The sequence below is a fragment of the Pieris napi genome, chromosome 5, assembly GCF_905475465.1.
Source record: "Pieris napi chromosome 5, ilPieNapi1.2, whole genome shotgun sequence".
NCBI lineage: Eukaryota > Metazoa > Arthropoda > Insecta > Lepidoptera > Pieridae > Pieris > Pieris napi.
In genome coordinates, this window is record NC_062238.1 from 8,667,634 (window position 1) to 8,681,167 (window position 13,534).

General features: G+C 31.0%; 1 protein-coding gene and 1 long non-coding RNA gene across 3 annotated transcripts; one reads left to right on the forward strand and one right to left on the reverse strand.

Annotated features, from left to right (window-relative positions):
* The first annotated feature begins 3,847 nt into the window (after nucleotides 1-3,847).
* LOC125049652 lies at nucleotides 3,848-12,799 on the forward strand. The gene is made up of 4 exons (XM_047649048.1): nucleotides 3,848-4,049; nucleotides 4,561-4,639; nucleotides 12,059-12,250; nucleotides 12,643-12,799. The coding sequence occupies exons 1-4, from the start codon at nucleotides 3,900-3,902 to the stop codon at nucleotides 12,741-12,743; spliced, it is 522 nt and encodes a 173-aa protein (XP_047505004.1). The 5' UTR covers nucleotides 3,848-3,899; the 3' UTR covers nucleotides 12,744-12,799.
* LOC125049655 lies at nucleotides 8,475-10,186 on the reverse strand. Of its 2 annotated transcripts, XR_007117041.1 has the most exons (3): nucleotides 9,919-10,186; nucleotides 9,610-9,779; nucleotides 8,475-8,504 (listed from the first exon to the last, which is right to left on the reverse strand). It is a non-coding gene; the product is annotated as an uncharacterized LOC125049655 (long non-coding RNA). The 2 variants fall into 2 exon arrangements; XR_007117040.1 differs by lacking the exon at nucleotides 9,919-10,186 and having other exon boundaries at nucleotides 9,610-9,858.
* Nucleotides 12,800-13,534: the final 735 nt, after the last annotated feature.

Below are 13,534 nucleotides of genomic sequence, written 5' to 3' on the forward strand. Positions count from 1 at the left end.
TTTGTCTTCAGTCACCTTGACCACGCACGCTGTAAAGCACGCGAAATATCGGATAAATTTAAAATTATGTTAAATAATTGTAAATTTATAATAATACATAACTTTAATCCGTTTAAAAAGGTTTTTTATCCTTTAGTCATGTCATTAGTTCGTTTCTAAATACGAGATAAAATAATGTTTTTAACGTTTTTCATAATATTTCAGAACCTATATTAAACTTAGCAATTGCAACTGAACCAACAATATATAACCAATAAAGAAAACTTTATTTACTTAAAGCACCTCTCTTGCAAGGATATTCCTTTCAAACGACATAGCGTGCTAAGTGCTCAAAAAGTTTGCAATTATCATAATGAGTTTCTTATGTGTCATGTTTCATGTATCCATCGATTACAGAGTTTATAGAAATAAGGATTTTTTATACATATATACTCTTATTAATATCTACAATAATATGATGTTAGTTACATTCAGAAATATTGACACAGAGTTACTTATTTCATTAATTTAATGGAATATGCTGGAAATGATATAATGGAATAATGTCACTTCCATTTATAAAAAGAAAAAAAAGAACCTTTTGTACAATGGCAACATTGTGCGCCGTTGCGCGTGAGTTGGGTAGAACCCTTTGGCGAGAGGTTGAGGTTATAATGACCGCCGGAACGAGCTTCTAGCGGCATTGTGCTAGTCATGGGATAAGGCCCATTTCCGGCAGAGCTACGTGGCATTACTTAATATGTAACGGCTAACATTAGATCCGGGAAAATTTTTGCTTTTCATGTTGGTTGTTATAAGGAAAATAAATTGTTTCTAGTCTCGCTTTTGGAATTTTTCTACAATATAACTTAGTGGCTACTTTGTTCTCAGTATGTATTCCGCTTTACTTCAAGTTTCCCCTAACTAGTGGGGAGGTGACTCTCACTTTTGAAGGATACTCTTGAGCGAAAAAGCTTTTATTCGCGAAGGGAAACTTTGTGTTTTTTCACCGATGTAATGTAGCAGAAACTCAATCCTTTTAGCCAGTCATCTATGGTGATGCGATGTGACTTTTACTTTTATAATTGCAAAGGTAAGGTGTTAAATCTCATATCCTTCTTGATGGAGTGTACCATAGAGTAAATATTATAGTCTATTTCACGGATATTGAAAATATATAATGACATTAAATATAATACTTAAAACAAAATTTCTATTTAATCGTTTTTTTCTAAAGAAAAGATTAGCTACATACCAAACCAGGTATAACCTGAACCCTTTTTGGATACTGAAAAAACAACTAAACTACCCCAACCATGAGTGGTTAAAATATTATAAACGTATTTTATTTAATATTCTGATAGGTGATCCATAGATGCTACACTTTTATATCGATTACTAAATTTTTTCTATCTCTTCCGGTTTGTTATCTATAAGTGCTTGTCACATTAAATATTCTATTTCAAAAAAAAACATTGAATCTAATCCAGTCCGTCGAAAGGATTGATTTGTCTTAAGAAACCATTATGTTTATAGTAAAAAACACATTATCTACTGATCTTGTGCCGTAAAGTACTTACAATAACATACATATTACCTATACAAGCCATTAGTCAAGCTGGCATGTTCAGAACTAGCGGCACAGAGTAATAAAGTTATAGATAGAAAATAATTAAAGAAACATAAAAAACAATAAAAATCATTATATATTTTGATTATTATTATAATATACTATGTAGGTTTAAAAATATAGTAAATACGTTACTTCTGATCTACGAGCTATAAGTTGTTTTAAATAAAACACTATTTTGACCGGATTGATAAATAAATAAATTAATTATTAATTTATTTTGATTAATTTATTTTATTTCATACATAACTTCAATCCGGTCAAAATAGTGTTTTATTTAAATGAATAAAAGTTATATCAATTAAAGACAATACTATATAAGTTGTTTTGTTATCTATTAAAGAAACATAAATTATATACATTATACATATTAAAAACGTGAAATAAATTGCATTGCATATATATTTTTCTTATATAATAGGGGGGCAAACGAGCCTACGGGAGCCCAAAAAGGGCATTCATCGCAGCTCATGGACACCCAGTTTTAGTGGGTGCGTTGCCGGCCTATGAGGGAGGAGTACAATCTAACTTTGAATAGTTGGAGGTCGCATCTCTCAGGGAAGACCCCCACCGGGTTTCTATTATTGTTCTACAATCATCATGACATAAAATTCCATTTTTGAAAATTGCATTATAACGACCTTTTGAATCATAACGGGATTTTAATAATAATAATTTTTTAAAACCCTGTTTTGTTTTTTTCCTATGATCCCGGGATTTATCCCGGCCTATGATGGAAGTAGGAAACTTATTCTGTTGCTCGAACTCTGGGAGTGAGTACGCAATATTGCACCCGTTAGGCACTTAAAATGTACCTTAAAATGCGATTAACAGCTTACAAAGAGTAAAGAGTACCTTTGGGAATAAAAGAATATTGCAAATTCCTCATTTTACTAAATAATTGTAATCTTGTGTACGTCTTTCTCACATTGCCTGGAACGTAGAAAGTTTGGTTCAATTTATGAAAACGCTTTTCTAAATATAGGTATGAATTTAATAATAATTTATTTTATTAAATATACGAAATATTTCTGTGTGTTGTGGCTCTATATCAGTAACAATGTCGCGAATACAGCGGGCTAGATATTTATCATGTCACACTAATGTCTGGCATTAAGTGCTTCTGTAAAGCAATCAGGTTATATTTCTTGTATGGCAATAACAATATTAACATAATTGTTAATGCTAATCCCGTTAAGTAGCTGAAGTTCCGTTAAAATTAAAATTATGTGTAAAATAAGAAAAACAAAAAAGCCTTTTATTTCTCGCAAAATCAAAGTAAAGTAAACTTAATCCTATTATTATTTTAAATGACACTACAAAAAATACCTGTACCATATAATATCTTATTTCTAATTAGTTTGCAAGAACACCTCCGCTTGAAGGCCGCCTCCAAGGATCTCCAGGTATCTGTGTCACAGGCAAACTGCATCCAGCTCGAGCCAGCCGTTTTGATGATATCATCCTAGCAAGAGGGGTCTTCCTCTGTATCATTTCCCAATTGTGTCTCCCCACCGGGTCGCTATTATGTGTATGGAACTATAATTTTATATTGATAGGCGCAGTAATTAAAATTTGATACACGGAACACGGAACTGTTCGAGTATATACATGAATGGCATATGCACAAGCACTTTGACAAATTATGGTGTATTTAAAAATTCCAAAGACAGAATTAAATAGGATGAAGCTATATTCGTATGTAGCTCTTAGACGTGAGAGTATCTCAGAAAGATATTAGAGCGACTCATGGGCATGTGTAATAAATACCTTTTCAGAATCCCTATTAATTGCGCCAAAACTTGTAATACAGGGTCACTTTTCGGTAGAGTAATTTTTTTTCACCGAAGTAAACAAACAAGTTATGATTTGAAAAAAAAATTATATCGTATAACTTAATATTATCTTCAATGCACTCAATAAACAACTATAAATAGTATGTTTAACGCAATACCATCTTATGGTTACTCATCAGTACCAATCTAGTGAATATTATGAAAAAGATACAGGATGTAGATATTTTTGAATTTTAATAAGAATTAGTAAAGAAAAGTTAATTTTCTTATAAAAACGCAAAATAAATTATAACTCAGCAGGGGTTGAGCTTAGAGACCTCACGTGGAACAATTTTTTGCAGCTGATGACCTCATCTATCCCCTATTTGCGTTTGATCCACGACTTTTTGACCAACCTGTATATTCATTTGATTATTACTCAGTGCAAAAGGGCATTTCTAAAACAAAACCAATTCGCAGAATATACTTTTGAAATATAAATATTTAAAATAATAATGTACCTACAATGTTATTGCTCATCGTACGATTGTGAAATGGGCTCTCATTGTGTAACAACGTGTAGACTTTTATTAATGTTATTAATTTCGGATACAGTGATGTGTGATATTCAAGAGTTCTTAGCAAATTTACCATCAGATATAGGGGTAAGGTAGTCGGTACATTAAATATAACGTTAGATGTTGGCTGTTTGAATTATATGAAAAATATCATTATCACGTTCAAACTATGATTTTATAATTATCATACACACATACAAATACAGGGGTCTAGGCTCTGAATATGATTTTGTCCCATTCGGTGTCGAGACCCTTGGTCCGTGAGGTCCTAGCGCTATAAGGCTTTTTAAGGAAATAGTAAAAAGGTTGGTCGATATCACAAGTGACCGAAGAGCTGGCAGCTACCTCGGACAAAGATTTAGTCTAGCAATTCAATGAACTGCCAGTATCTTCGGAACCTTGCCTAAAGGGACCCCTTAATGATATATTTTACTTTACTATTTACTATTATTGTTCGATATTAAAATCTTGTAGCAAGGATTGGATTGTATGCATTAATTTGCTTCGTTAATTATATTATTAAAACATTTTCATTAAAAAAATCTTGACTTGAAGGGTCAAATAAGTTCATTTAAATTATAATTTACATGTTTTACAGAATGCTGTAAGCAATGCATGGAATAATATGATAAAAGCAATCAAACGACCAGTGAGAATACGAAGATTGGGACGAACTGGTAAGTTGTCGGAGAACATGATTTTCATGATACTTAATTCATTCACACACACATCAAAACAATGTTATACACAACGATAGGTCGTGCGTTCTAATCACGGCTAAGCACAAACGGACTTTTTGAAGAAAGGCTGAACAACTACGTGCCTATTAAGAGAACAGTGATTACGAAAGAGTTACAAAAATCTGAGGCTAAAGGGCGGTAGCGCCCTGTTTTTTTAAATCTATACTAATATTATAATGAGGAAAGGTTTGATTTTTTGTTTGTTTGAAATGAATAGGTTCCGAAACTACTGGACCGATTTCAAAAATTCTTTCACCGAGTGACATAGGCAGAGGCATATGTTTCATTTAAAAAAAAATTAGGGATGCTTTCTAAAACTTGAATAATCTAACCCAAGGTGTGAAAAAATAAACAAAAAACTTCCTTCAATCACACAAAATGATACATTAAAATTTTTCAGGACACATCACTATCTTTAAAAAATGTCCCAACAGCATGTCTCTATCTTATATAGTTACGTCACAATAAGCGTCCTTTTATTAAAATACCATCGCTAGAAAAGGCTCTTTATTCGTACCTAGGTATTGATCCTTTTCAAAATAATTACCAACGTTGTACATAAGCTACAAATTAATGGCATAACCACCAAAAACGTATGGTGGATTGGTGTTCTCCTGCCTTTTCTCTTGAATAGTTTACTACTATGTAATATAACAAAAATCTTAGCCACAGCAACGCTTGGCCGAGTCTACTAGTATAATATACAATTTGGATTTTTGAAGGTTTAAAATCACCCGTAAGAAATTGACAAATTTCTTAAATATCAAAACCTTTAATATTGACCTCCGATAATCTTTACCAATTTGTAAAAAGGGAAAATCTTTTAACAATCTAAAAATGTAACTGTTTCGTGACTCTAGAGTATTATTATAATATATTGGCTAATTAATTATATAGCTTGCCATTTTAGAACCTCAGTGGCCCATTTAAGGTTGTAGAATTTTAATTAAACCTTTTGTTTATTTTGTATCATATGAGGTGGAAACCGTGAAAGGGTATAACAAATATTTTTATGAGAAGGGTTTGTTATGTATTTAATTAACAGAAAGGCTGGCATTTTAAGATTGAACAATGAACATGTATAGAACCCAAAAATGTACAATTATACAAAATCGGGTTGGCCGAAAGTTATTACACGCTTTATATTAGCTTCACCTGTATGTATGTATGTAACCGACTCCTTCGGACTCGATTTTGACCCACTTTTAACAGACAGATTTAAACTTTGTGCACCTGTCAAAGATCGATGTCAATGCAATAATCCGAAAAAAAAATGAAAAAAATTAAAAAAAATGAACTAAAAAATAAATAATAGTTAAAAAAAACTAGAACACACGCTTTTAAAGCACATCAAACTAAAAAGTAAAAAGAATTCCTAATTTAGGCTGAAAATGGCGTTCTGTGCCATATTTTTCGTCTATCGAGCAACCCACGCTTTTTCACAATAATACCAGTATTTTTTGTTCATTACCATTTTCTGCCTAAATTAGGAATTATTTTTCACTTTTTAGTTTGATGTGCTTTAAAAGCGTGTGTTCTAGTTTTTTTTAACTATTATTTTTTTAAATTTTTGTTTTTAGAATTACAGTTATGAGTTGTTCTGTTTCCGTTAAAATTTAATTAACTACATGTACCTGTCAAATAAAAAGTAATGTAAGTAATAACAAGTACATGAAGTACCTTTTAGAAATTCGTGGGATCTAAAAATCTGCTAATTCGACGTAACTTGAACTGTTTCCTAAGTTTGAATTCCGAAATCATAAATAGATCATCATCTCAAATATTTATAGATAGATCAATAGATTTTTAAAATTAACAATCTATTTTGCTTAAAATTTTAGTAAAAAGGTGTTTTAGTAAAGCTAACTAAATGAATTTAAACTAAAATGGCATTCTCTGAACTATATCGGTGAATCAGTCCTTATCTAATCGAGTTATTATTTTTTTAAATATTAATTAATGATTAACGATAATTTAACTTCTTTGCGTATGGTGGTTGGCAGCTGCCCTGCGATTCTGTAACTCGCTTCACACACCCTCAGCGCTGATTTTTGCTGTCAAATCGTTCGTTTCGGTGTCATGTTACAATTTGGTATTCTGATAAACAATAACCGCGACAAAAGCGCCGCTCAAATGAGATTGTTCACATTTGGAACTAAAATTTGGCACTGCTACACTTACGCTCCAAAATTGTTGGTATTTGGTATTCTGATACATACCATTTGACATCTCATCTCACTTAAATGTACATTTTGTACGTCAAATTAAAAGTTGCTCTTCCCTCGCTGAAATCGTTATTTACCAGTGAGTTAGCCATTTTTAGCGAAGTTAAAACTTGTTTTATGTGAAAATATTCTAACATAGGACAATCTATATGTATCTTGGGGTAAGTTTATAAAATAATATTTATCAATACAGCATTATTTTACGAAAAAAATTATATATATAAACATTAATTGAACATTGTTATTGTTACAGAAGGTCCGTTTCCACTTTTAAAGTTTAAACCTCTATTTCAAGAAATAAATGATGTAAACCATTAAAAAATACTTAATATAATATCTATAGATGGCGAAGAAAATGTAGACACGAAACGACCAATTGGTTTCTCGGCGTTGGTTACTATCGCTTTTTTCCAATACTCAAGAAATTATATGGTATTGACGAAACCTAGAACATATGCTGCTGAGATGAACGAAGAGTCTAGTAAATAGATGATCTAAGGTAAACATTTTGATTATTTTAGCATTAAAAATATCATTTTGATCCTAGAACCAATTTTTCGATGCAGTCTTGATCATGTCTTGTCTCCAGCAGAGATAAGTCGAACAGAAAACGATAAATAAGTTAAGATAGGTAAATTTTGTTATACCTATATTTGTATTTTTCTACTATACTAAAATTATAAATCTAATAATTTCAGAGATCCCCAAATGTTCAAAATTTCTGATAGAAAAATACATTCTGCCTTTGAAGAAGAAGAATATTACATTTATATCATACGACAAGGCCCCTGGATATAAAAAGACACAATAGTGCAGACATTTTCAAATTATTGAATTTCGACTACTTATCCTTCAATTTATAATAAATGATAACACAGTACAATTTCAGTTCCTATAATTTTATAAAATATATTGATATAACATTAAGGTTTTGGATAAAAACATTATTCTGCTTTACACAAGTATGAAATACCATCATTACATACATGATGGTTTAAGTACTTATTAAGCTTTTTTAAATTTATCGTTCATAACTATTACTTTTTACAAACTAATTAGAAAATATATTAAAATAAATATATTTATCTACAAAATAAAGTAGATGTTATTGATTAGCTCTATGTGAGGCTGGGTTTTAATTAGATTTTATTATACTTAAGTTTTTGTTTTACTGAAAGTTATTTTGTAGTGTGTTAAAAGTTTACTATAATCATTAAATTAAATGTGTAAGTTATTATATTGTTCTTTTATTCACCTATAAAGTAACATGGCTTATATATTTTTCATTTCGGCTTAGCTATGTATTTAACTCGGTTACTACGTTTTCTATAGGCAGTCATTAAATAAGTGGTAGATTTAATTAATCATTTTATTAATATAATATTATTAGATACAAAAAAAATTATTATGAAGTACACAATTATCTTAAACACGGTAAGTAATACAATTTTTCATATAAAAATCATAGTTGTCCAAACTGCATTCAAAATGGATTAGTGGTCTCGGTTTAATATCTCTTCTTAACATTTCAATAATTGGTCATTTTCTTCCTCATTCTTGACAACTACCGCTGATGGCTGTAATACAATAGTTATGTGTTAAAATTGTAAATAGGAAGATGTGGTAGGTCACTGTACTGACACAATAATATTGCATAACAATTTAATTATTGTAAAGTTAAGGAAAATAATAAAAAAACGTGCATAAAACACACAAAAACTTTATGGGATATCTTTGTATTTCTAAGTAAAGTATCTTAAAAACATGTTTGATAATATTATAACTAAGCCAAATATTATTTAAAGTTTTATGGTAACAAAGCTTAGTAATTTCGCACACAGTTATTGATTCAGTACTATGAATAAAAAAAAATCTTGAGCAAATCTAAGTATGTACTTTAAATACAATTATTTATTAATGAAACAAATCCAAGACCCATAAAGCGTATGTTTAGTGCTAAAGTGTAGTGCTGACTACAATATAATAACAACTAAAATATATTAACTATCTTTTGATGGCTTCTATGTTTATTAAATAAGTTATGGCAATGTCATTTCCAACATTTAAAATTAACGTTGATCACTTGAAATGGTATGAATTTGAGCAATTGAAAGCTTATATATTTGATCCAACATACCTAACATGATTATTTATACTTGTGTTCTGAAATCTGAACAATTAAATTAAATTCAACTTGATCAATTAAAATTAATACTTCTTATATTTCATGAATGGAATTTGAAGTTAGAAAACCTAAAAATATTTTTTATATTTGACATTTTTAACTAACAATTTAATTATTCTTTACAATGTCGCTTCGATTTAACCTATTACATTTGACTTCAAATTTGCCATCAAACAAACAAACTTTGTTAACTATTTTTCTAGACACTGCTTATTCCTATTTATTTACTATGATAGTTCTTATATTTCTAAAATAGTTTTAATAGAATTCAGTTTTTAAGAGTGTTAGTAAAAACATAGGTAATATTGTTGTTGTGTGTTTGACCTCTGAATCACTTAAAAAGGTTGCAATAGTAGTTTCGTGGCATCTAAAAAGTACCAACACTTGCACTTACACTTAAATGAATAAATATATAAACACAAATTTTTCTTCTTTATAGATAGGTACCCTTTTATTTTATAATTACTCAACAAAATATTGAAAACATTTGCATTTACCTTTAGTAATATTTTGAAAATTTAAGATACCTATCCATCCTGTTTAGTTTGAATCCTTAGACCATTTGCTGAGAGAATCACTTTTAGCGTGACATAATAATCTTTTTGTTAAGATAATATTCTTAAATTTTGTACTATATATCCAGATGTTAGGTATCCCTTGTTTCGTGCTGAAACATAATTAATATTTTTAAGTTTCTGTCGCTCATATACACCACGGCTGGTCAGTTGTCGGCTAAATACGAAATATAAACACTTAATGCTATAAACAAAATACGTAACTTAAGATGTACTAATAAATAAACTTACCTTTAAGCGGCCCTTCTTGCTAATTATTTTCCATCAGATAAGTCATTTTTGAGATATTTTCACAGTTTATCTTTTTTTTTATATTATTACTTTTATTTCAAACGTCGACCATTTTGTTCTCTATTTTGTTTTATTAAAAATATTTTGTTTATGTATGATGAAAATTTTGACAATTAACTCTTTTTATAAAATAAAATGAGTCAATTGTCACGATATTAATAGACAACAACTCACTAGGTTACCTCCCTCCACTTATCAAAACGTAATGTAAAATTTCTTAACAGAATACCATGAGATTCCAAAAATTACATCAGTGACGAAGGGAGCGCTGTTACTGCGTAGTGGACTCACGCATTAACAGTGAGTTACAGAATCGCAGGGCTGGTATTAAAATTTTATCAGTGAAATACCCCTTCGCCCGGTAACAAACAATAATTATATACAGAAACTAGCCGTTTCGCGCCCGCTTTGCTGGACTGCTGGAATTAAAATAAATTTTATGTTTCATTATTTTATTTTTTTTTCATATTTTTATTATTCTTCTTTTTAACTTCCCGCTAAGAAAATTGAAATATTTCGAAAATCGAGTTTTTAACAGATGTTGACGTTTTGCGGTTCTAGGAAGCCTCTTTTGTTTTTATTAGCGGGAAAAATTTTCATAAAAGTAAAACAGAAATAAAAAAATGAAGGAACGTTGGAATTAAAATAAATAGCCATAAACCATCTAGGAAAAATTTCGCATCGAATGGTGGTAGTTTCATGTCGATACGATCAGTGGTTTAAGCGTAAAAGAGCCTCAAACGAACACCATTTTCTTTTTATATATATAGAAATCTGTGGCACTGCAACCTTTTAAGGTCTGGGACTCATATTTCTGTATCTGTTTCGTAACCGTTTATTTTTTCTGAATGGCACAAAGGTGATCAGCCTTCTGCCTGACATCCGCCGTCGACTATTTCGATTAAAAGCATGCCGTTTCTGAACGTTGTTTTTTTAATACGGTGAGCGAGTGTATATGCGCACATAGACAGTCCATTGGTCCATTGGTGCAGAACCAGGAGTCAAACCTACGACCTCAGGAATGAGAGTCGCACGCTGAAGGCACTAGGCCCTGATCATACAAACAATAATCATAGAGCAACAAATTATCTGTAGTATCCACGTTTAACACATAAAACAAAATACTACGAGTATATTAGTATAATTGCACCATTAAAAAATAAATAGGCTGCTTCATATCTACCCGCTCACCGTCAACAATGTAAAGATACGACTAAAGGACTGGCTCCTGAGCATACCTTGCGCAGTGTTAAGCTTAGGTTTCCTAGAAAAGCGGTGCCGTTAACTAACATCCGTCATTTTACGGTTGTTAATAACGGCCGTCTTTATCTTTTAATATAATGAAAAAAACAATCATTTTCGCTCGTCCAAGTCACGTTTCCACTCATTGTTTTAATTAAATATGGGCACCGCTACACGCGGAAACGTTGAGCTAATGTTTATCACCGCTATGACGACCGTCGTGCAAATTATAGCACCGCTATTTGACGTTACGGTGACACTCAACGTTCTCTAGGAAACCTACTCCGATGTTATTTATAGACAACGTATGGGTCACCCAACGCTACATTACGGCCGTTAGATAACGGCACCGCTTTTCTAGAAAAACTAAGATTTAGAGATGCTTTTGAGACCTAGTATGTAGTTATACACTTTTTTCATTCACTCACTGACTCACTAACCCACTTACACATTTGCACCTACTCACTCACTCATGTACTCAGGCGTGTTGATAACAGTTGAAAAGTAAATAAAATAATTGGGATATATTTTAAGGATTCTATACTTAAGTTTGTTATGAAAGAGCTGGGACCCCTGACACAGGTATTGCTTACTTAAAAGGGTTCCCAAATCTTACACATTGTAATTCATATGTACTTAAAATGAATAAACAGATTTTTTTTATTTCCCATCGTAAATACAATTTGACCGACACAGACAAAGAGTACTTTAGTTAAAAGAGCCCATTTAGACGGATTTATTGTTGATTAGTCTTCTATGCTTGAAGCAATATTTTCTCCATAAGTAAAATTCCTCCAGGATAAAGAATTAAGTGCACATTAATTAAATTATTTTACAGGAAAAACCAAAACGAGTGCTATTCCAGTAACAAAGCCTATGGTTACATTACTTCAAGAACAAGTGACTTCTACCAATGTACCACTGAGTACAGTTAAACCAGCTAAGCTGGTTATTCCAATTCTGGCCACACCACATTGGAAATCAATGGTGGATTGGAGAAGACAACGTCTTGCATCAAATTGGATAACTAGTAAGGACATTTCTGCAAAAAAAATATTTTATTTATTATCTAAGTTGCCAGAAATGAAAACTTATATATTTTCTTGCTACTTCTCTCTTTCTCTGGCAGCTGCAATTAGGACTACAAGGCAATGTCTTATGCCTAAACTATTTTAAATATGGGTTCAAGTATTACGTAAGCAGATTTACTGCAATTTATTCCCCCCCCCCCCCCCCCCTTCTCTTGTCAGCAAAAGCAAGCATAGCTCTCGAAAAGACTAGTAAATAAACGTATTAATTTTTTGTGGGAATCCTTGAAAATGCATTTCCTTTTCATGCGAAGCCTTATAATGTTGCCAAATTGTTGGAATAAATATAGATATAGTTTACAAACTTTTTAATAAGCCCCTGAATTATTTGCAGGCAAAGCTACTTATCACTACGTACATGAACGTACACCAGATTCGAGTATAGCATCTGATGAGGAGGAACTCACGCATTTTGGAAATTTGTTCTTTATATAACGCATTATTATTTCTAGGATTATGATAATTATTTCTATTAAAATTTTAGGATAACGCATGTCCAATATTGTTATTATAATGTACTTATATTAACAAAAGTAATTAAATATAAACAGTCAAAAATAAATGAATTCAGTATGAAACAATTTCTCAAACTACTATTTTATCGTTTATCCTTGATATATGATGACATAGGTTAAATATTAAATAACTAAAAAGGCACTGAAGAAAAATTTTGAATGTTTCTTTTACGTAGAATATTTTAAACTATTCACGTTGAATCAGCCTTTGAACTTGAAATAAATATAAAAAGAAAATAAAACGAATTTCTTGCGGTTCAACAGCCTCTTTTATTTTACCCACGAAGTAAATAAAATAAATTTTCAATTTATATTATGATGGATTTCTTCATGAATAACATTAATTCTATAAGCTTAATAGTTTTTTTTTTTTTTTTTTTATAAAGACAATTCACACCAATTGACCTAGTACCATGCTAAGCTGGTGAAGCTTGTGTTATGGGTACTAGGCAACGGATATACATACATATTATAGATAGATAGACATATAAATACATATTTAAACACCCAAGACCTAAGCACAACACCAAATGCTCATCACATCGATGTTCGTCTCAGCTGGGGATCGAACCCGGGACCCATGGATTCGCAGTCAGGGGTACTAACCACTAGACCAATGAGTATAATCTTTTAGCTATAATCTACATTAATGGAAAGAAAAAGTTTATGATTTTGTATTGATTCACTAGAACTACTGGAGTGATTTTGGAA

Coding starts and splice junctions, on each gene's coding strand:
- LOC125049652 (XM_047649048.1), top strand. CDS start 3,900: ATGTACCTACAATGTTATTGCTCATCGTACGATTGTGAAATGGGCTCT. Junction 4,640..12,058: donor ACGAAGATTGGGACGAACTG/GTAAGTTGTCGG, acceptor ATTATTTTACAG/GAAAAACCAAAACGAGTGCT. Junction 12,251..12,642: donor TGCATCAAATTGGATAACTA/GTAAGGACATTT, acceptor AATTATTTGCAG/GCAAAGCTACTTATCACTAC.